At 43.6% G+C, this 24,221-nt stretch overlaps 1 protein-coding gene and 1 long non-coding RNA gene across 2 annotated transcripts in view; one reads left to right on the forward strand and one right to left on the reverse strand.

The window, feature by feature from the left end:
- Positions 1-24,221, reverse strand: part of LOC309370888 — a 238,162-nt gene that overhangs the window by 195,846 nt on the left and 18,095 nt on the right. The gene's annotated exons all lie outside the window — the stretch shown is intronic.
- LOC309370847 (putative lysosomal acid lipase/cholesteryl ester hydrolase) overlaps positions 1-24,221 on the forward strand; it is a 48,801-nt gene that overhangs the window by 10,524 nt on the left and 14,056 nt on the right. The window contains exons 3-8 of the mRNA XM_081913013.1: positions 1,621-1,819; positions 3,704-3,813; positions 5,536-5,675; positions 14,301-14,447; positions 17,307-17,378; positions 23,953-24,024. Coding sequence (XP_081769139.1) covers positions 1,621-1,819; positions 3,704-3,813; positions 5,536-5,675; positions 14,301-14,447; positions 17,307-17,378; positions 23,953-24,024 — 740 coding nt within the window. The remainder of the gene's footprint in view (positions 1-1,620; positions 1,820-3,703; positions 3,814-5,535; positions 5,676-14,300; positions 14,448-17,306; positions 17,379-23,952; positions 24,025-24,221) is intronic.

Below are 24,221 nucleotides of genomic sequence, written 5' to 3' on the forward strand. Positions count from 1 at the left end.
GTTTCGAATTTCCTTCTTTTCCCTTTAAAATTAAAGGACAGTCCTTCAGGAAATTCCCATTTATAAAATATTGATTTCGCTTTTAGGGCTCCAGTCAGAGAGTGGTATTTGTCTCTTTTTCTTAGTAAACATAGTGGGACTTCTTTCATTATTATGATCTCTTCTCCTTCAGTTCTGAATTTCTTTTCCCTTCTTGTTTGTAGGATCTTGTATAAAGGGTAATCTCTTGGCAGACTTAGACTGAGCCTTGTAGTATATAAAGCTAATTGACAATTTAAATAGAAATATGATAAAAAAAATAAAAAAAATAAGTAACTGAGTGGTAAAAGTGTATTTAACAGATAATGTACAATGAGAATGTTTGGAAGTCTTTGTAAAACCTCAACTACCTTTTCCTCTTCTTTATTTTCTTTTTATTTTTTTCAATTTCTTTCTTTTTTTCTTTTTTTCATAAATTGTAGTGTTATGTGTATTGTGAGGTATACAATGTATCTTTGCTTCAGTTGCTATCATTTTCTTTTTTGTTACAAACAAAAACAGAGAGTGTTGTATAAATGTAAAGGTAAAGGTAAAGGTACCCCTGCCCATACGGGCCAGTCTTGACAGACTCTGGGGTTGTGCGCCCATCTCACTTAAGAGGCCAGGGGCCAGCGCTGTCCGGAGACACTTCCGGGTCACGTGGCCAGCGTGACATCGCTGCTCTGGTGAGCCAGAGCCGCACACGGAAACGCCGTTTACCTTCCCGCTGGTAAGCGGTCCCTATTTATCTACTTGCACCCGGAGGTGCTTTCGAACTGCTAGGTTGGCAGGCGCTGGGACCGAGCAGCGGGAGCGCACCCCGCCGCAGGGATTCGAACCGCCGACCTTTCGATCGGCAAGTCCTAGGCGCTGAGGCTTTAACCCACAGCGCCACCTGCGTCCCTTTGTATAAATGTATATTTTTTAAAATAAAAAACATGTATAAATGTATATTTTTTAAAATAAAAAAATAAAAACTGAAATGACTTAAAAGTTAAATGCAATTAAATAGACATTTGGTGCTTCTATGGCAGGTTGCTGGAATGGTTCAGTATTGACTGTTACGTCTTTTACAAATAAGTAAAAACAATAAAACATTTCTTTGGAGGGAGGGACCTCTAATTTTTCATATAGCATTCAGGAGTGATTTATTCCAGACATGTGAAATTGCTGGCCATGCATGCTCTGTGCCCCAAGTTTATAGTGGGTGATATGCAGTAGCTTCCAGTGAAATGGCATATGTGGGGTACCAATGCTCTCTTGATTTCCCAACACTTCACTTCACTGGAGCTCATTGAGAGGAAGAGGGGAGGTGCAAAGTTGGGGGAGCTTGTCTTGGTATGGCATGCAGAGATGGGAGAATTGGATTGGCTGTGCCAATATTCACTGCTTCCTTCCCTCTCCCTCTCCGTAAGCACCAGAAACCCAGTTTGTTGGGAAGCCATGAGAGCAACAGTGCCCTACCTGCACCACCTTACTGGCTGCTACTTGCAATATTGAATGACAACAATGCCATTCAAGGTTCTGATGGATCACTGTCTTGTTTGGAAAAAGACACAGAAGTTACTTCTTATGACTATACTTAAAACACTTCTGTTTCAGATCCAAAGCACGTAGTGTTTCTGCAACATGGCATGTTTTGCTCTGGCAGTAACTGGGTGGCAAATCTGGACAACAACAGCCTGGGCTTCGTACTGGCTGATGCTGGCTATGATGTTTGGCTAGGAAACAGTAGAGGTACCACCTGGTCCATGAAACACATCAACTATACTGTGGAGCAAGAAGAATTCTGGCGATTCAGGTAGAGGGAGCTTTCTAAACTTCATTATGTGTTTCTGGTTCCTAGTCTTCGGTTTTGGATGATTAATCTGCCATGCACTTTCTCTTCTGTTTCAACATTGAACAGTGCCCTGATAATGCAAAATATGAAGGAGTAGAAATGTGTGTGTGTGTATATATACACACACATTTCCAAATATACTATATAATTGGTAGTTGTTTCTTTAAACAAATCGCATATATTATTCATTTGGGGAATTACATGCTTTGATCAAGAATGGAAGTTGGCAGGATTCCCAAAAGATGTGCTGTATGAAGAGCTGGCTTCAGGCACCAGGGCCATTGGAAGACCAACTCTGTGTTAGAACGTTGTCTGCAAATCTGGCATGAAGGCTGGCGATGCTAACACTGCTGTGTGGGAATCCCTTGCAGATGGCTGTAGTGCCTGGAGACAGTCATTCAGGTCATACATCCTCAACAGAGGAGGAGAGCAGAAAGAAGGAGCACCATGGTGCACTTGCATCAACACATCCAGATGCCTTCATTTGCCCCAGCTGCCACAATATATCTGTGTCGGATTCTACAGCCACAGCAGGCATCCTAACTCTTTAATGGCTTGACTTCACCCCGCAACTCACACCCTGTGTCTCCTGACACAGACGGTTGCCAACAACAATATGACCCACACCGTTGGGGTAACTCAAGCACCAAAGGATGGAATATGGTCTTGGGTGAACTCCACAGATATTAGTAGATTAGCTGCACTTTAGGTGTAATTAGATTGGGTGTGCATGAACCCACTGTGGGTCCTGTGAATTCCCAGTACAGTTACTGGGCCAGAGTTTGAAGCTCCTCAGACCTGGGGGGAGGGGAAGCAGAGCCATTGGCTGCCCACAGGAAAAACATTTTTCCTCCTGAAACTCCCATTTTTTTAAAAAAATATTGTTTTTTTTCCTCTTTTTTCTTCCTGTATTAGAGTTGTGCTATATGTTTTTCATGAAGAAAAGTGTCAACAACAGATGGACTCATTTCCCTCTTCTAATCTGTTTGTGTTGCATTTTTATACTGCCTAGCTGCCTAGCTGGCACTCTGATGGCAGCCCCTATTTTGTGCAGGGGTGTTCTGCAGGTTTGCCTTATTTGGCTCTCTAGGTGCTGATATTTGCTCTTAACTATGTAGTGAGCTTTTTTAGTTTGCAGTGAACAACTAATAATGTGGATTGATCTTTATTACGGCCATTGGCCCGATACACGACAGTTTCCCATACCAACATATTATACTTAACCTCCAAATTTAAAACTTACAAAACTTACAAAACCTCCAATTTTAAAACTTACAAAAGACAACAGTAACGGAAGCAAAACAAAAACAAAGACCACCATCATACATTACAATAAATTTGTAACCTATACATCGCCCTCTGCTCATAAATTAATCAAGGATATCAATGGTGATATCGCCTAAAACATAGATCATGGTTTAAAACAATGGTGGTATCACCTAAAACATAGGTCATGGTTTAAAGGGGTTATCCGAATCACACAGGAGACCGTTTCTCTTCTTTAGGGATAGGACGCTGATCAGGAATCTGGCAACCATGAGTGATTTTAGGGGGTCATCATCAATTAGTAGATATCTCAGTTTGGCTTCAATCGTATCATCGGCAATTCCCTTAAGATATTGAGCAAGAAACTTGCTCCTGGCCGAACAACTCATAATGTGGCACAGACTAATAGTGAGCAGTGCCAGTGGAAATTTCTAAGGAGGATGAGTTATTGCTTAATCATAATTACTATGTTTCATAATGTTTATAGAAGTAGTCAGGAGAACATTGTCTTCCACAATGTAGATCTCACTGCATATTCAAGTCTGTAAAACATAGTCTGTTATTTCTTTTTCTTTGCAGTCAAGATGAAATGGCTAAATATGACCTTCCAGCTTCCATAAATTTTATCCTTAACAAAACCGGGCAGGAGAAATTATTTTATATTGGTCATTCCCAGGGCACCACAATGGGTAGGTTAGAAGGCTTCTTAAACACACATAGGCCATTCTAATAGCAACATGTTTATTTGTATGGTTGGTGTTGTATGTTAATTTCAATGCAGATCTTGTTTATGGTAGAGATTTCACTCAGAGACCATGGAAACCTATGGAGAAGCATTGTAAATAACAATCTCTGTGTAGGTTTCCTACATTTCCCTACTTAGTAATGTTTCCCATAAAAGTAATGTTTCATAGCTGCTATGGATTGACAAACAGTGGTGTGTGGAGTATAATAATCCTAGCTATGCCTAATAAAGGATGTTTTTCTTCTTCTTCTTCTTCTTCTTCTTCTTCTTCTTCTTCTTCTTCTTCTTCTTCTTCTCTAGGTGGGTAGCTTTTGCCACATGGCACAGCTGTGGTGGGTCCATGGAGGGTCCAGGATGGCCACCTGGTGCCACTCCCTGTGGCATTAATAATAATAATAATAATAATAATAATAATAAATAATAATATATTATTTATACCCCGCCCATCTGGCTGAGTTTCCCCAGCCACTCTGGGCGGCTCCCAATCAAATGTTAAAAACAGTACAGCGTTAAATATTAAAAACTTCCCTGAATAGGGCTGCCTTCAGATGTCTTTTAAAGATAGAATAGCTGCTTATTTCCTTCACATCTGAAGGGAGGGTGTTCCACAGAGTGAGCGCCACTACCGAGAAGACCCTCTGCCTGGTTCCCTGTAACTTGGCTTCTTGCAATGAGGGAACCACAGGAAAGCCCTCGGTGCTGGATCTCAGTGTCCGGGCTGAACGATGCGGGTGGAGACGCTCCTTCAGGTATACAGGACCGAGGCCATTTAGGGCTTTAAAGGTCAGCACCAACACTTTGAATTGTGCTCGGAAACGTACTGGGAGCAACCAGGTGTGGGTGGGCAACACCCCAAGGCCTATCAGGGGCAGGGGCTTGGAGGCTGTGCTCAGCCCACCCCTGGCCTATTTAAGGGGGCAGCCAGGTGCAGGCTGCCTGCTTGACTGACCGTTGTGATTTCCCACCCACCCATTGGGCTACATTCTTAGTTTCAGGGGCACCCTGTTAGGGGGGTTTCTCTGTCTGGGAGTTCACAGGGGGACTGATGGGCCAATACACTTCTCCCAAGTTGTGGAACCCAATCCATGTCAGGGGTGACTCCCCAGGCCAAAGTCTACCCGACCAGGTTCCTGTCAGATAGCAGGTGGGCTGCCTTTATGCTGGATACATGCCCAATGCTTTGGTCATACCTACTCTTTCCTGTAATCAATAACATAGTGGTTTAATTCAACCCAATACCAGCCTCAGTGTCCATTCTTTAGGCTGCCCCTGCACTTGTCAAACACTTCTTCACAAGCCTTACAATATGCAATACAGTGGTACCTCAGGTTACATACGCTTCAGGTTACAGATGCTTCAGGTTACAGACTACGCTAACCCAGAAATATTACCTCAGGTTAAGAACTTTGCTTCAGGATGAGAACAGAAATCGCGTGGCAGCAGCGGAAGGCCGCATTAGCTAAAGTGGTGCTTCAGGTTAAGAACAGTTTCAGGTTAAGAATGCACCTCCGGAACAAATTAAGTACGTAACCAGAGGTACCACTGTGTAAAAGCAATAATGTTGTGAGAAAAGTGGGCTAATCATTTGTTTTTGGATTTTGATCAAGACTGCATTGGTTGCCATATTCATTTCTCTTCTATTTCTATTTCCTATTCTGTTTCTTAGCATTCATTGCATTTTCAATCATGCCGCAGCTCGCCCAGAAGATAAAAATGGTCTTTGGATTGGCACCACAAGTCACTGTGAAAGAGTTCCCCAACCCAGCATTGACGATGCTCCTTGGGTTATCTGAACACAAGCTCAAAGTATGCATTTTGGTCAAAATACTTCTTTAAACTACAGTGTGCAAATATCTTTGGCTGTAGCTAAGAACTTGGGAATATACCCATCATTTGACCTGAGGCCATTTGTCATTCTTTTAGACACCTAAACTGCTCAATCTGGCCAATGCTGCAGAGTGTTGCTTTAGCTACTCTATACCTAGGACTATTTTTGAGTAAAAAAAAAAAGGGAGGGTGTGCCTGTCTTTATATCTTGCTGAGTCATGGGTGCCAGCACAAAATGTCTGACGTGGGCAGTAAAAAGAGGTGCCAGTGTGAGGACGATCCTCATACCTTTGTTTGTATCAAGTGCCCATATTAAAGGGTTTGGTACAGGTAACTCCCCATTATGTGTGTTCTGCTTGTGCCCAACTGTGCATACAAGCGGGGCCAGCAAATTAATTCTGCAAATGGGAAACACCCTGGAGAGTTCTCCAGGCTTTAGGAAGGGTCTCCTCACAAGCAGGAGGCCTCCCCACCTAACAGCTGAAATGTGGGGTGGCTCAGCAGCAGCCACTTCCCCACCCATTTTCCTACTTAGTAATGTTTCCCATACAAATAATGTTTCAACTGTGAGCTGGAGGAACAGCAGAGCTTGCATCATTGACAGGGCGAGGAGGTCTTCCCTGCACTCAGCTGAACTGAGACAGGCAACTCCCCTTTTTATGTGATTTCACTAATACAAACACACCTATTTCTACCCTTGGTAAAAGCAGACTGAGTGCCCCTTTCAGATTGGTGGAAGAGCCATTCCTCACATTCTCAACCTGGGAATGAAGACGAGAGGCATGACACTAAATTCACTCTCCCTAACGTCACCATGCTGACTATAGAGAAGTAAAGCACTTTTGTTGAAATTAGTGAGGAATTATGCAATTTATAGCACAACTGTTTGACAAAATGGCCAGCAGCTTAGCAAGCAGTGCCCTTTGAGGCTATGTTTGCATAACTAGAAGTCGTTTGCATATTCAAGCTGAAGAAGCAGTTTTATTTAAGCAGAAACTATCCATTATCTATCACAGCGAACAGCATCGTGTACACACGTCCTCTCTCCTCAAAAGCAAAAGTAGAGAAAAAGAACAAAGGCTGGAGACTCTCAGAAATGATGCATAATCTCCCCCCTCCCAAATTGTAGGCAGGGTGTACACTCTGAGCTGTTTAACCCTGTAAGCTCAGGTTCTCCTCACACAAGCTCCTACTGAAATGATGTTAATGTTATGGGGACCACTTCAGAAGGGTGCCAGTTGCTCATTGCACACATGTCAAAATACATTTGACCGCTGTCATCTCTTAGCTACAATTATGATGTCTGTGTCTTGAATATAGAAGGGTTTTTTTTCTGCCTGCCTGTGCATGTAGTATTTGAATTATCAATTAATGAATTAATTAGATTTCTATACTACCATTCACGCCAACATCACAGGGTGGTTTACAATATTAAAAACACAAAAAGACATACCATAATAACAAGCAGAAACAACACACAGTTTAAAAGGCGATAGATTGACTTCCGGAGGCGGCGCGAACGGCAATGGCTGCCAGCTCCTGAACGGGAGAGGGTAGCTCCGTCGAAACGGGTCGCCCGCTACGGCGAAGCGGGGACCCATCCAGAAAAACCACAGGCAGCAGAAGCCTGTGGTCCTGAGACCCGGCGGGCGCCAAAAGCAGCCCCTAAAACGACGAAGGGACCCCGTAAGGGGCTCCGGACCGCGGAGGGGGTAGCGGCGCTGTGGGACGTTGCGCGATCAACGGAGCGAAGCCGCGTCGCTGTTGCCGGTGAGCGCTGACCTTTCTTCTTGAAACTGCTAACTTTGGAAAGCAACAACCCGTGAGTAATTTGGACAATATACTTCTAAAGCCTCTAAAAATTGTGAATTTGGCTGAAAGCGGAGTGACGAAAAACAGGAAGTCCGTCTTCCGCTGACACTGAACTTGAAAGTAAAGAGCAGGAGGAGTGGAGACAAAGAGTAACGTTTTGCATTGACTGATCTGGCACCTATTTAAACTGTTGTTTCTGGCTGATTTAAAGAATTTAAGTGGCTGATTTTTGGACCTTCATTGAGACAAGGGTACCTGTCTTCTGTTGAGCTATTGGATTACAAATAAAAGTAAGAAACCCAGGTACTGGAGCTGCCTGAGTAACTGAGCAGTCAGCCTGCAGGCTTTGGATACTTTGAATCTGAACTTTGGAACATACTGAGTTTGAATTTGTTACTTTGAAACACTTGTGGTCTAAGCACTTTTGGAAACAATGTTTGGCTTTAAGTTTTAACTCTGCTAAAATTTATCTTTGTGAAGATCTTTGGAGATCAATTCAGACTTACTAATTTTAATTGGATTGGACTTCCTCCCCAAAGACATTCTAAGCTCCACCTAGAGGATTTTTGGATTTACAGCAGTGACTTTGTTTTACTTTCTCTTTCCTGGCCTCCTGTTTGAGTGTTACCATCTGGGCTCTTACTTTCTCATGGGAACAATTCAGTTTGACCTTGGTTTTTAGACAACTTTGGAATGAGTGGAACAAGAAAAAGGGGAAGAACCAGACAAACAACGTTAACTTTACCGACAGTCTCACAGCGTAGATCATCTGTGCCTGCTTTGCCTACTACTTTGCCTCCTGAGGCAGAAGCGGCTTCCCTGCTACAATCAGGGGAGGGAGAAACTGAGGAATTACAACTGGAAGATATGGCCTCAGGAGCAAGTGGCACTATTTTGGAGAAAATTTTTGAAAAATTGGAGGCTCTGGACAGAAAGGCTGACCAGCAATCAGCTAAAATTGACTTAAACACAGAAAGTTTAAATAGACTAACTGGACAAGTTGCACAGAATGTTCAATCTATTGGAGAATTGAAGGAGGCTGTAGGTGAAAATCGGAAACTGGCGGAAGACACTAGCCAAAGATTGGGACAGCTTGAAAAAGAAGTAAGACCACTCAGCAAACAAGTAGGAGAACACCAGATCTACTTTTCTATGACAGAACTTCGGAACAGGGAGGCCAATTTAAGGATACGCTCAATTCCAGAAGTGGAAGAAGGTAACTTAACTGAGTTCCTTACCAAAGAATTTTCCAAGTTTTGGAACTTAGAAGAAAAAGACTTTAAAATACTATCTGCTTTCAGGCTTGGAAGACTTATAAAGAAGGAGAAGCCCAGAGACTGTTTGATAATATTGAGATCAAAGGAGGAAAGGGACAAGATTCTAGGCCTGCACTACGGAAAGTCACTGGATATTTTGGACAAAAGAATTGAAATTTATAAGGATATTCCTAAACAGCTGTTGGATCTTCGAGCAGACTACTCGGAATTAGTAAAATTGCTAAGGAGCAACTCAATCATCTTCAGGTGGGAGTTTCCCCAAGGTTTATCGTTTACTTTCAGAGGGAGGAAGACCAAAATTAGAACGCCGGAGGATAGAGACAAGTTTTTGGTGGCACACGGAGAAGATCTTCATAAGGGACTTGGATTACCCCCAGGGCCTGAACCTCCGGGGGTTCCTGCACCCTCGGACCCCCAAAAATCTGAGAATAAGGTACCCCCACAGCAAGAATAACCAGATATATTCAGGATGTCTCTGCAACTTTTGAGCTGGAACATAAATGGCTGTAACATTCCAGGAAAAAGGAGAAAAATCTTTCACATTTTAAAAAAGGAACATTTGGACATTATTTGCTTACAGGAAACACATGTGACAAGGCTCCACAGAAAAGTGTTAATAAATAAAAGACTTGGTCAGGAATTTATATCTTCGGATACAGTTAAAAAGAGAGGTGTGGTAATTTATGCAAAAGAGAGCCTTTCACCTAAATTTCTGTTTAAAGATGAGCATGGAAGAATTTTGGCGATAGAAATACAACATCAAGGGGAAAAAATACTGATATTAGGAATTTATGCTCCAAATGAAGGAAAATCGGAATTCTATAAGAAGTTGCATGAGACTATGCTGGACTATCTGGACTACAACAACATCATTATGATGGGAGATATGAATGGAGTGGTATCAACCAACATGGATAAGTCACAGAGCCAAAAAATTTCTAAAGATGGGAGACTACCAAAGACCTTCTTTGAAATGACAGACAATATGGACTGGATTGACATTTGGAGAGTGAGAAACCCCTTGGGAAGGGAAGGAACATTTTTCTCTGAAGCCCAACTGACTTGGACAAGAATCGACCAGATATGGATAACTAGAGGTCTGGCACCTAAGATCAGAAAGGTGGAAATCTGCCCAAAGACATGCTCCGACCATAACGCACTGAGAATGGACATGACATTGATTCCAACCGGTTCCTTCAGATGGAAGATGAATGATGGCCTGTTTAGAGATCAGGAGATTACTAAGAAGGCCCAAAAAGCCTTAAAGGATTATTTTGAGATCAATATGAACACCACAGTGGAAAAAAGAACTATCTGGGACGCAAGTAAGGCCGTGATGAGGGGGTTCCTGATACAACAGAACACAGTAAAGAAAAGGAAACAAAACGAAAGGAAAGATAAAATTTTGGAAAAAATCAAGGAGTTGGAGAAGAAGTTAAGACTTAATCCGAAGTCCCAGCCGATTCTGAGAGAAATCAAACTTTACCAAGCACAATACTGTAAACTGATAAATCAGGAAATAGAATGGAAAATCAAACTAATGAAACAAAAAACTTTTGAGTCGGCTAATAAATGTGGAAAACTGCTAGCTTGGCAGTTGAAGAGGAGACAAAAGTTAAACACAGTGACAAACTTAGAGATTGAAGGAAGATGTATCCAGAACCCCGGAGAGATTAGAAAGTGTTTCCAGAGATATTTCAAAAAATTATACACTCAAGGGCCACAAGATGAAGCAGCGATTAAACAATTTTTAAAGACAAATGGACTGGCAAAGTTGTCAGAAGAAAATAGATCAATTCTGAATGGCAAAATAACACGACAAGAGATTGAGCAGGCCATCCAAAACATGAAACAGGGCAAATCACCAGGACCAGATGGGCTGACCTCCAAGTACTATAAGACATTGAAAGACTATTTGATACAACCACTGATGGAGGTCAGCAATGAAATTTTAGAGGGGAAGAAGGCGCCAGAATCGTGGAAAGAAGCTTTCATCACATTGATACCAAAATCGGAAACTGAAAAGACACAGCTTAAGAACTACCGTCCCATCTCCCTTTTAAATGTGGATTACAAAATATTTGCAGACGTTTTGGCAAGTAGATTCAAGAGGGTTTTAAACAAAGTAATCCATAAAGACCAGGCAGGCTTTCTCCCAGGTAGACATATGTCTGCCAATACAAGGAACATTATAGATATATTGGAGCTTTTACAAACAGACATAAATACTAAAGCTGTTTTAATTTTTATAGACGCGGAGAAGGCCTTTGATAACATATCCTGGAAGTTTATGAAAGGGAATTTAAAAGAAATGGGAGTGGGCCGGGGGTTTGAGAATGGGATTGATGCAATATATTCAGAACAAAAGGCTAAACTGATAGTTAACAATGTGGTTACAGAAGAGTTTAAAATTGAAAAAGGAACACGACAAGGCTGTCCGATTTCCCCGTTATTATTTATCTCGGTCCTGGAGGTGCTCTTGAACACGATTAGAGGGGACAGGTTGGTGGAAGGGATACAGGTCGGAGCGAAACAATACAAACTTAAAGCGTTTGCAGATGACTTAGTTCTGACATTACAGGAGCCAGAATCTAGTACGAAAAGAGTACTACAACTAATCCAAGATTTTGGTCGGGTGGCGGGATTTAAACTAAATAAGCAAAAAACCAAGGTGTTGGGAAAAAACTTGACAGATATTGAGTCGGAACGGTTTCAGAGAGAGACAGAGTTAACTGTGGTTAAGAAAGTTAAATACCTAGGGGTAAACATAACAGCAAAGAATTTGAGTCTGTTTAAAGATAATTATGAAAAATGTTGGTCTGAAATTAAGAGAGACTTGGATAGCTGGTCAAAATTGAAACTTTCATTGTTAGGTCGAATAGCTGCTATTAAGATGAATGTATTGCCAAAAATGTTATTTTTGTTTCAGACATTGCAGATTGTAGATAAAACGGAGTGCTTCCGGAAGTGGCAGAAAGATATCTCCAAATTTGTCTGGCAGGGCAAAAAGCCCAGAATTAAGTTTAAGATATTAACGGACGCAAAAGAAAGAGGGGGCTTTGCCCTGCCAGACTTAAAGTTGTACTATGAAGCCGCAGCTTTCTGCTGGCTAAAAGACTGGCTACTTCTGGAGGACACGGATGTGCTGGATTTGGAAGGTTTTAACAATGCATTTGGATGGCATGCATATTTATGGTACGACAAGGTTAAGATCAACAAGGTCTTTAAGAACCATATTGTCAGAAAAGCAATATTTAATGTCTGGACAAGATACAAAGACTTATTAGAAAACAAAACACCGAGGTGGCTGTCACCTTTGGAGGCTAAGGCCCGAAAAAGACCCAATATGGAGGCCAATTGGCCAAAATATTGGGAAATACTAGAAAGGGATGGAGACAATTGGAAACTGCAGAGTTTAGAGAAAATGAAAGATAAAGTGCGAGACTGGTTACACTATGCTCAGATTAAGGAAGTGTTTAAGATTGATAAAAAGTTAGGATTCCAGGTGGAGAAATCGAAACTGGAGACAGAACTGCTAGAACCTAAGACCAAGGTACTTTCAAAAATGTATAACTTGCTGCTGAAATGGAACACACAAGACGAATTGGTTAAATCGGCTATGATAAAGTGGGCCCAGGATATTGGGCACAACATTATGTTTGAGGACTGGGAAAGGTTATGGACCACCGGGCTGAACTTCACAGCATGTAATGCTCTGAAGGAAAATGTAATGAAAATGATATATAGATGGTACATGACCCCAGTGAAATTGGCTAAAATATACCATTCGTCTGATAACAAATGTTGGAAATGTAAGGAAAATGAAGGAACATTCTTTCACCTCTGGTGGACCTGCCCTAAAGTGAAGGCCTTTTGGGAAATGATATACAATGAGTTAAAAAAGGTATTTAAGTATACCTTCACCAAGAAACCAGAGGCCTTCCTTCTGGGCATGGTCGGCCAGAACGTGTTAAAGAAGGACAGAACATTTTTTATGTACGCTACAACGGCGGCAAGGATACTTATTGCTAAGAGCTGGAAAACCCAAGATCTACCCACACTGGAAGAATGGCAGATGCAGCTGATGGACTATATGCAACTGGCTGAGATGACTGGCAGAATCCGCGACCTGGGAGAGGAGAGGGTTGAAGAAGACTGGAAGAAATTTAAGATTTATTTACAAAAGTACTGTAATTTGGTTGAATCCTAACAAGGAAGCCAGAGCAGAAATAACTGTCTCCATTAAATTATAATTTTTTATTTGAGTTTAACCTAAATATTGCACTTAAGAGCATAAACAAGATGATAATTTGCTTGGAAAAATTCGTTTTTAATGATGAAAGTGGAAGCGGGAGACGTGAGGGAGTCCGCAATAGAATGAAAGGATGTTATGAAACCTATTCTGTTTGTTAAATATGTATCTGTAAAAAATCTTAATAAAAATTTTTTTTTAAAAAAAATAAAAGGCGATAGATTGTTTAATGGGTATTCTGGTGCCAACAAGCCAGCCCACAAAATGGTGCCCTTGTGAAGATTAATCGGACACTGTGTCAAGCAATGATGGGTCTTGGTGGCTGTGTTATCCAACACCTGGACATCAAACCTGACAGAATGGACTTATTCAGGCCTGATGGTACACATCTGCCCCTGCAGGAAATAAATGTTAGTTGAAGGATCTTTGATTGGTTGCAATTGTAGGTTGGTTTGGTGGCGAGTTGGCAATTTCACTGTCTGGGGTGATGGGTAAGGCCTGGGGGTGATGTGATGTATCACCCCTAACCCAGACTACTGCAATAACAGGGAACTAGAGGGGTCTAGTAGGAAGCCTCTGTCCAGAAGCTAAGGGGTGCAGCAGATGGGCCATAGAGCTTCCTTCAGCAGCTTGGGAGGTTTATATGTGCAGACCTGCAGTTTGTGGATAACCCTTTAATCCTGGGCTTGACCCTGTCGTGACTGGTGGAGGAAGAGGAGTGTGGGGGAAGCGCACTGCCCCCTGCAGCACGATCCTAGTGGGGTGCCATCGCAGCTGCTCCCCGCCTGCGCTGTGTGCCACGCCCCCACGGGCGTCATACCATGCCCCCAGGACACGCATCATGCCCCTGCGGGCAGCACGCCACGGACCCAGGACGCGCGCCATGCCCCTGGGACGTGCGCCAACCCTGCCCCTGCCTGCTCTCCGCCCCCCGGTGCTGGAGCATGAGCCTCCGCCACTGCCTGTCATGGCACAGCTCTCTACCAGGGGGCTATGAGGGATATACACACAACACCTAAGCCAAATCCAACCTACATCTGGAACCAACAAAGTTGTGGCCAGTTTCTAAAATTCCAGAACATTGTCTTGTCCAGTGTGTTTCCTTTTGGAGCTGAGGTCTTGCTTGTGGGGGGGGGGGAGTCACCATGAGTGGGCAATATTTTTTGTGGTATTTTGTTGCTACTTGATATTATTAGATGTATCTCTAGGAAAACAGGCTTGAATAACAAAATGACTTATGTACTCATGTTTTTCTTTTGGCAGGGAATATTTGGAACTAAACAGATGTTTCCTCAAAGCAAATTTGTAAAATGGATGGCTACTCATGTGTGTAACCGTTTCTTAATTGAATATCTCTGTAGCTTTATTATCCACCTAGGAACTGGCTTTAATATGAAAAATCTAAATATGGTAAGATTTCTGATTATTTACAGGAGTGTGTGGAGGCATATAGAAGAACAAGTGAAGTTGTTGAAGAAAGCATATAGTATTCTGCTAGAATTAGAAATGAAAAATAAGGAGGTTAAATCAGTCATGATTAAATGGGCACAAGATATAGGACAACCTAGCAGTTTGAAAGCACAAAGTGCAAGTAGATAAATAGGTACCGCTCCAGCGGGAAGGTAAACAGCATTTCCGTGTGCTTCCTCTGGTTCGCCAGAAGCGGCTTAGTCATGCTGGCCACATGACGAGGAAGCTGTCTGCGGACAAACACCGGCTCCCTCGGTCAATAAAGCGAGATGAGCGCCGCAACCCCAGAGTCGGTCACGATGGGACCTAATGGTCAGGGGCCACTTTACCTTTTATACAATTTGAGGATTGGGAAAAGCTGTGGAAGGTAGATTGGAAATTTACAGATTGTCCTCTTTTGGAAAAAAAAATGAAAATGATGTATAGATGGTATATTACACCAGTGAAAATGGTAAGGTAAAGGTAAAGGTACCCCTGCCCGTACGGGCCAGTCAACGGGTCTGTCAACTCTGGGGTTGTGCGCCCATCTCACTTAAGAGGCCAGGGGCCAGCGCTGTCCGGAGACACTTCCGGGTCACATGGCCAGCGTGACATCGCTGCTCTGGCGAGCCAGAGCCGCACACGGAAACGCCGTTTACCTTCCCGCTGGTAAGCGGTCCCTATTTATCTACTTGCACCCAGAGGTGCTTTCGAACTGCTAGGTTGGCAGGCGCTGGGACTGAGCAGCGGGAGCGCACCCCGCCGCAGGATTCGAACCGCCGACCTTTCGATCGGCAAGTCCTAGGCGCTGAGGCTTTAACCCACAGCGCCACCTGTGTCAGTGAAAATGGTAGAAATGTATAAAACTGGGTTAAGTGTATGTTGGAAATGTAAAGAAAAAGAAGGTACTTTGTATCATATGTGGTGGGAATGTAGAGAAGTTAAAATTTTTTGGGAGATGATATACAATGAATTGAAAAAAATGTTCAAAATAACATTTGCAAAAAAACCAGAAGCATTTTTGTTAGGGATTTTAGGACAAGAACTGCCAAGAAAAATAAATTTATGTATGCAACAACAGTGGCAAAAGTCTTGTTAGCACAAGGATGGAAGAATGAGGAAATCCCAACAAAAGAACAATGGCAAGAAAAACTGATGAGCTATGCGAAGTTGGCAAAGTTAACACATAAACTGTGTGAGAAGGACAACCATGACTTTAAGGAGGAATGGGAACTATTTACAAACATTTAAAAAGACAAGAAAAGGATTTGGACTCCTTGGCAGGTTTTGAATAAACATCCACAAATTTATTAGTAGAATATATGACACAACTTTACAACATGCAGAGAATAATATGTATGAACAAATCAGAGAGGTGAGGTGAGGGAAGTCTCTGGAGGGTGCGAGAGGGAGGGAGGGGGAAAATGTAATTGGTTATATTTGATTTATAATTTGATTTGTTAAATTTGCTGAATAAAAATCTTTTTAAAAAAAGAAAAAAGAAAGAAAGAAAGAAATGCATTTACATTGTGGAACAGCTAAAAGTGAAATGCCAAATTTCCATTTTGTTTGGTAACATAATATTGGGAATGGCAGCTAGTTTAGAGTGTTAAACGGATCTCCATAAAGAGGTGCATGTAATTGCAGGCCAGGCATTGGGCACCTCAGTCCCCAACCCCCTGGAGAATTAATGGACAACCAAGACTGCTTTGGATTGAAACAGGCCACAATTTTATTGAATACAGATGAAGGGTTTGGCTTGGGCATGGGGCAATCAAAATACTTCTGTCCTACCTGTTGGAAGTGATGCCGTAGGTCAATCTGTGCTAGGGTTCCTAATACTTACATCAAATAGGGTGACGCCGTCCCAAACAGGGACTGCCGTCTGGGAGAGAGCTCTGGCCCCTGACTGGGCGGAAGGACATGGCACCTTCCCTTAAATCCCTTTAACTGAATACCCCAGGGTTTGGAGGAGCAGGCAGAGACTACAACCTCCCCTCCATCCAAGACTAAGATTACCCCAGTGACCAACCCAGTAATAAATAATAATAGTAATAGTAATAATAAAAATAAAAATAAAATAGATTTATTACTTATACCCTGCCCATCTGGCAGGCCTCCCCAACCACTCTGGGCGGCTTCCAACTGAATATTAAAAACACAATAAAACATCAAACGTTAAAAACCTCCCTTCTAAAACGTCTTCTAAAAGTCAGATAGTTGTTTATTTTATTGACATCTGATGGTAGGGTGTTCCACAGGGTGGCACCACTGCCAAGAAAACCTGGTTGTGATGATTGCCATGAGGTAGGCAAAGCCACTAGGCCAGAGCCAGTTTGCCTGGTGGACAAATTCCTACCTGGCCCAGAAAGTGGTGACCATCATAACCACAGCAAGGTCATTGAGCAGCAACTTGAACCAAGGGTGGGTGGGGACCCCGATGAAAAAACTCAGGTAAGGGCTCCAGGTGCAAGCTGTTTAGATGTCCTGAATACGGACCTGAGGGAAGCTTTCTTCTTCTGTCAGCTCTGCCACCTGGCTTCGCCCACATCCAAGCCTGCACCCCCATTTGCCAATCCCGGGTGCAGGCTTGGCTATGGTCTCATCTGGACAGGATGCCAATGCTGCGCTCCCTCATCAGGGCCTTTGGAAGAGCCTTAGGTAGTGAGTGGACTTACTAACTAAACACTGATTCCTTCATAATATCCAGATGTTGAGCTCTGGTGTACTTGTTTTCTTCAAACAAACCAAATGTAAGTGAAGTTGGTTGTTGTACTTTGTGATGAATTCAGCTAACCACTTTGCTCTTCTTTCTTACAGAGTCGTAGTGATGTGTATCTATCACACTGGCCAGCTGGGATATCGGTTCAAAACTTGCTTCACTGGGCTCAGGTAGAACCTAAATCCTAAATTATGTTAAAAGAAGCTTAATGTATTGATTGAAGCTTTGAATGGATGATTGCCAGGTCTTTTTTTTAGCCGGAACTCACCAGAACTTAGTTCTGAAACCTCTCAGGTGAAGAAGAGAAGAAGAAGAGTTTGGATTTGATATCCCGCCTTTCACTCCCTTTAAGGAGTCTCAAAGCGGCTAACATTCTCCTTTCCCTTCCTCCCCCACAACAAACACTCTGTGAGGTGAGTGGGGCTGAGAGACTTCATAGAAGTGTGACTGGCCCAAGGTCACCCAGCAGCTGCATGTGGAGGAGCGGAGACGCGAACCCGGTTCCCCAGATTAGAGACTACCGCTCTTAACCACTACACCACACTGGCTCTCACCACACTGGTGGGCGCCATTGCCATTATAAGAGAACAAGTGATGAGTTCTGGCACCTCTTTTTCTATAAAAATAGCACTGCTGATTGTATTCGAAAGAACAGACTATTAGAAAGAAATCTAGAAATATAACAGAAGGAAGCATTCAACTATATAATTCAGCCTCTCTTTGTACATATTTAACAAATATATTTTGCTTTTATGCTAAAGGATTTAAAGCCAAGGATGCTTTTGTGTTTTTAACTTCCCTGATTAGGGAAGTTTTTAATGTTTGAAGTTTTATTCTGTTTAATATTCTGTTGAGAGCCACCCAGAGTGTCTGGAGAAACCCAGCCAGATGGGCAGGCTAGAAATAATAAAATTATTATTAGTATTAGTATTAGTATTATTAGTATTTTACTAAACAGAAGTATTTCACCAGCAACAGATATAATCATTCCCCAGTGGATTTTTTTTAATTGAAAATATATTTCCTCTGTATGTAGATGAACATATATTAATTTTCTGTGGTATTTTGTTGACATGTGTTTTAATAAATAACCCAGGTATTGTGAGTGCAACCGCAACCTCTGCCAACCTGCTTGGACTACAACTCCCATCAGCCAGGCCACGCTGGCTGGGGTTGATGAGAACTGTAGTTCAGAACATCTGGAGGACTCCAGGCTAGTGAAGGCTGTGTGTTGTAGCATACGGCAGGCCAAGAAGGGCTATGATTTGGGAGTAACATGGTGTTGAATGTAGTCACTGGTAACATCTGTGTGGCCCTGTGAAAAGAACGGGGTTGGGGAATCCTTTTGACACCACAGGACAGTTTTTTATCAGGATAAGTTTCAGGCTCTGGACCTGGTGTCTTCCATGGCAACACTAGGGCTCTGCCAGTGTGTCCTCTTAACCTGTGCCCGTCCTGGCTGATTAGAGCGTGTGCAGATGAGGTGCGGGCCTCCCTAGGGGATATCATCAATTTGTCCCTTGGCACCGGGACATTCCCAGGGGAATTGAAGGAGGCAGTGGTGCACCCGCTCTTAAAGAAAACATTGTTAGATCCTTTAGATCTATCCAATTACTGCCTGGTTTTGAATCTTCCGCTGGGGGGGGGATTGTCGTTGCGCCACTCCTTGGTGTGTGGAGTGCCTCAGGGTGTGATACTCTCCCCGATGCTTTTCAACATCTTTATGCGCCCCCTCGCCCAGCTTGTCCGGAGTTTTGGGCTGGGTTGCCATCAGTATGCTGATGACACCCAACTCTATCTGTTGATGGATGGCCATCCTGACTCGGCCCCAGACACACTGACCAGATGTTTGGAAGCTGTGGCTGGATGGTTACGTGGGAGCCGGTTGAAGCTAAATCCTTCGAAGACAGAGGTCCTGTGGCTGGGACGGGACGATATGGGATCGGGGGGGCAACTCCCATCTCTTGCGGGGGCGCAATTAGTGCCAGCACCGTCCGTTAAGAGTTTGGGTGTAATCTTTGACACCTCCCTTTCCATGGAGGTGCAGATTGCAGCTATAACAAAGGTGGCATTTTTTCATCTCCGCCAAGCAAAGCAGTTGACTCCTTCCTTCTCTCGCCCTGACCTAGCCACTGTGATCCATGTGATGGTCACCTCGAGACTGGATTATTGTAACTCGCTCTACGTGGGGCTGCCCTTGAGACTAACCCAGAAACTCCAGCGGGTGCAGAATGCTGTGGCGAGACTCCTTACGGGGTCCTCGCTGCAGGAGTACATTCACCCAGTGCTATACCAGCTGCACTGGCTCCCGTGGAGTACAGGATCAGGTTTAAGGTGCTGGTTTTTACCTTTAAAGCCCTACATGGCCTAGGACCTTCGTACCTATGGGACCACCTCCTGTTATGTCCCACAGAGGACCTTACTGTCTTCAAACAAAAACATCCTGGAGGTCCCAGTCCACAGAGAGGCTAGGCTGGCCTCAACCACGGCAAGGGCTTTTTAGGTTGTGGCTCCGATCTGGTGGAACGCTCTGTCACAAGAGACTAGGGCCCTGCAGGACTTGACATCTTTCCATAGGGTCTGCAAGGCAGAGCTGTTCCACCAGGCCTTTGGCCAAGGCACAGCCTGACCCCCTCCTTTGGTAATTCTTCACAGAACTTTAGCCCTATGGTTGCCATCAAATTGATTTGAACTGATTTTATAATGAATTGATTTTAGAATGCTGTATTACTTTACTGTTGTTAGCTTCAGCTGGGGAGGGCGGGATATAAATAAAATATTATTATTATTATCATAGGTCACATTTAACAGCAGGGTGGGACCGCCTACCTGTCAATTACCTGATGTAACAATGGAGGATTTCAAAGCATGTTGCAAGTCCCTCCCTTTAGTGTTAGTTGGGGATTCTGATGCAAACCTCTTGCTGATTTGTTTTCCCAAGTCTTTCAATGAAAACGCCTCTCTGAGCTGCCTCTGGTTAGTAGGTGGGAGTCTTTGGAGAAAGTGTGTGGGCCAACCTGGGTCCCCTGGCAGAATAAGATTGACTTGTGGAGTGAAAGTTCCTGATCTCTGCAATATATTTCACTTCTGCACAAGGGGTTACCCGAGCTACTTATCCATGTAATCTAGCTGCCGGGAGCAGAAAGGAAAATTCAGATTACATGACAAAAGAAATTTGCAGCCCATAAATTAAATGGGAATTACTTCCAAGTAAGTGTAAATTAGACAACTCCTAAGTGGCAGTACACCTCTCCATCATTCTCACAACAGTAAGTCAGTTAAGATTGAATAGTCTAGAAAAACTTCAAAAGCTGAAATGATACCAGTGGCTTTTCAATGGCTTTGCAAATCTTTCTTTGGATGTTTACAACATTGTTCTGCTCCCTAAAGGGAGGAGGTTAAACATTATTGCATAGCCTGAGTTACAGCATGACTATTGATTCATTCACTAATCCCTGTTTATGCCCCGGGCCATGATCTATTTACATGGCTACTATTATAAGCAGTTATGCACCAACACTGGATGCCGATGCAGACATCAAAGAAAAAAAAATAGGCTCAGCTGGATACTGTCCTGTCAGAGAATGAATACAACTTAAAAACAAGATTAAAATACAACATTAAATTATCGAAACATTAAAATATTAAAATGCAGCCTCATCACAGGAGGAGAAAGGAAAAAGAAAAAAAAGAGGGGGAGGGAATCAAATTGGATCCAAGCCAAAGGCCAGGTAGGACAATTCTGTCTTACAGGCCCGGCGGAAAGAAATCAGATCCTGCAGGGCCCTGGTCTCATGAGGCAGAGTGTTCCACCAGGCCGGAGCCAGTGTTGAAAAGGCCCTGGCTCTGGTTGAAGCTAATGTAACTTCCTTAGGGCCCAGGACCACTAGGGTGTTGCTATTTATGGACCTTGAGGCTCTCCGTGGGGCGTATTGGAAAAGATGGTCCCGTAGGTACGAGGCAAAGCTCATCTCCCAGCCTAGAGGAATCTACAGATTCCTTTCAGAGATTGCAGGTCAGCCTTTGAGTATTCCCGATGGTTTTCGGCCTTCTAGGGGGACAGTGGACATTATTTTCAACACTTGACAGCTTGAAGAAAAATGCAGAGAGCAAAACCAACCCCTGTATATGGCGTTTATTGACCTGACTAAGGCTTTCAACACTGTACAGTGGTGCCCCGCAAGACGAATGCCTCGCTAAACGAAAAACCCGCAAGACGAAAGGGTTTTCAGATTTTTAGCGGCTTCGCAAGACGAATTTCCCTATGGGCTTGCTTCGCAAGATGAAAGCCCATAGGGAAATCTCCGGGGTCAGCGGGGAAGTGCAGCGCGCCTTCTCCTCTGTTCCCGGACCTGTCCTAAGGCTTGCGGTGGGAGGTCCGGGAACAGAGGACAAGGCGCGAAGGGCTTCTCCTCTGTTCCCGGGGCTTGCGGTGGGAGGAGGGTTTTTCCTCCCCACCGTCAACATTCAGAACAGCATTCTGAATGTTGGCGGTGGGGAGGAAAGCCCTCCTCCCACCGCAAGCCTTCAGGACAGGTCCAGGAACAGAGGGGAAGGACTTTTGCCCCCCGCCAGCCTTCAGAAGGGGTCCTTAAAATGCTGCCGCCCGCCAGCATTTTAAGATCGCCCCGGACAGCAGATTCCGCTGTCCCGGGAAGGCAGGCGGGGGGGGGAAGCAAAGACTTTCGCCCCCCGCCGGCCTTCAGAAGAGGTCGGGGGACAGACTGTCCTTGGACCTGGTCTGAAGGCGGTTTCCATAGGAACGCATTGATTGATTTTCAGTGCATTCCTATGGGAAACCGTGCTTCGCAAGACGAAAAACTCGCAAGACGAAAAGACTTGCGGAACGAATTAATTTCGTCTTGCGAGGCACCACTGTAAATCATAATACTCTGTGAACTGTCCTTCTGAAAATTGGCTGCCCAGATAAATTTGTGAACATCATTCATCTCCTCCATGATAATATGACAGCAACAATCGCAGATAACAATGGCTCTCAAAGTGAACCATTAACAGTGGGATCAGGTGTTAAACAAGGCTGTGTTATTGTCCTAACTCTATTCATTATTTTCATTGCCATGATTCTACACTTTGTCAAAGGGAAACTCCGCACTGGAGTGGAAATCATCTGTTCAACAGATGGAAAGCTCTTTAATGAGCAGGCTGAAAGCAAAGTCATAGGGCTTCAGTATGCTAATGACAACGTAGTGTGCGCACGCTCAGAGGATGACCTCCAAACCATCCTAAATATCTTCGCAGAAGGTTATGAAAAACTTGGCCTATCACTGAACATCCAAAAAACCAAAATGCTGCACCAAGTACAAAATAACCCCTCTGCAGCACCACAGATCCAACTCAATGGTGCAATGTTGGAAAATGTTGATCACTTCTCCTACCTGGGTAGTTATCTTTCCACAAGGGCTGACACTGATGCCAAAATCCTGCATCGCCTGAGCTCTGCGAGTGCGACTTTCTTCAGATTGAAGCGCAGAGTGTTTGAAGACTGGGACATTCGCAACTACTCTATTCCAAACTTAAAAATGGAAAGCGTAATGCTGGTGGTCAACAAAAGAGATTTAAAGACTGTCTCAAGGCAAATTTTTAAAAATGTAGTATAAGCACCAACAATTGGGAAAGACTTGCCTGTGAGCGTTCCAAGTGGAGAACAGCCTTTACCAAAGCTGTCATTGGCTTTGAAGACACTCGAACTCAGGATGCAAGGGAGAAACGGGCTAAGAGGAAGGCACACTTGGCAAATCCACACCGTGATCAACTCCCATCCAGAAAGCAATGTCCCCACTGCGGGAGGACGTGTGGATCCAGAATTGGCCTCCACAGTCACTTGCAGAGTCATTGTTAAAACCATTTTCATGGAAGACAATCTTACTCGGCTACGAGTAATCACCAGAGAAGAAGAAGATCACACCCAGATCCAGGCAGTCTTGAAAGAAGTGGATTTTCTAGATCTACTTCAGTTGAGGTTTAGGCCTAGTTTTGACAGAGAAGCTGCTTTGGTTGCCTGATATGATGACTTCTATTGGATCTAGACAGGGGAAATGTGTCCCTATTAATTCTCATTAGACGTCTCAGTGAAAAACTGCAGAAGCTGAAATGATACCAGTGGCTTTTCAATGGCTTTGCATACCTATCTTTGGGTGGTTCAGAAAGTTGAGGATACAGAATTCAGCTGCCTGTTTGCACAGAAAGGCAAGCTTGAGCAGATAACATCAATCCTGGCCCAACTGCACTGGTGGCCAATCGGTTTCTGGGCCTAATTTAAAGTACTGGTTTTGACCTCTAAGGCCTTAAGTGGCTCAGTGTTGCTGTACCCAAGGATTGCTTCTCTCCATACGAGCTAACCCAGATGACACAGTCATCATCTGAGGCCCTTCTACATGTGCCCTCTTCCACAAGAGGTCTGGAAGATAGAAACACGAGAATGAGCCTTTTCTGTGGCAAATCCCCAATTGCGGAATGCTCTCCCCAGGGTGGCGCATCTGGTGGCTTTATTAGGTATCTTTAGACACCAGACAAAAACTTTCCTCTTCTTCCAGGCTTTTGGCTAATTACACCTCTTTTAAACTGGGTGGGGAAGGAGGGGGATTGTTGCTTTTTATGTTATGTATATTGTAAACTGAACTGTGATCCTTGGATGTAGGGGAGTATAGAAATATAATTAATGAATAAATATAATGATAATTTCCCCATTTTATTTTTCAAAAATATGGTACATCTCTTTTTCAGGGTTTGAAGAGTGGGAAGTTCAAAGCCTTTGACTGGGGTAGCAAGGAGGAAAACATGGCTCACTACAATCAGGTCAGAATTTCCCACTAATTGCATGCATATCTCTCTCTCTCTCTCTCTCTCTCTCTCTCTCTGTGTGTGTGTGTGTGTGTGTGTGTGTGTGTGTGTGTTTATATGAAGGTAGATACTGGTACAGGGCAAGCAGCCTGAGAAGGAGTTCAATGCCAGCTGTGGTTGGCTGAACTGCTTCAAAGGTTGCTTCAATTTGA

Source organism: Podarcis melisellensis (assembly GCF_964234715.1).
Source record: "Podarcis melisellensis genome assembly, chromosome: 5".
Taxonomy (NCBI): domain Eukaryota; kingdom Metazoa; phylum Chordata; class Lepidosauria; order Squamata; family Lacertidae; genus Podarcis; species Podarcis melisellensis.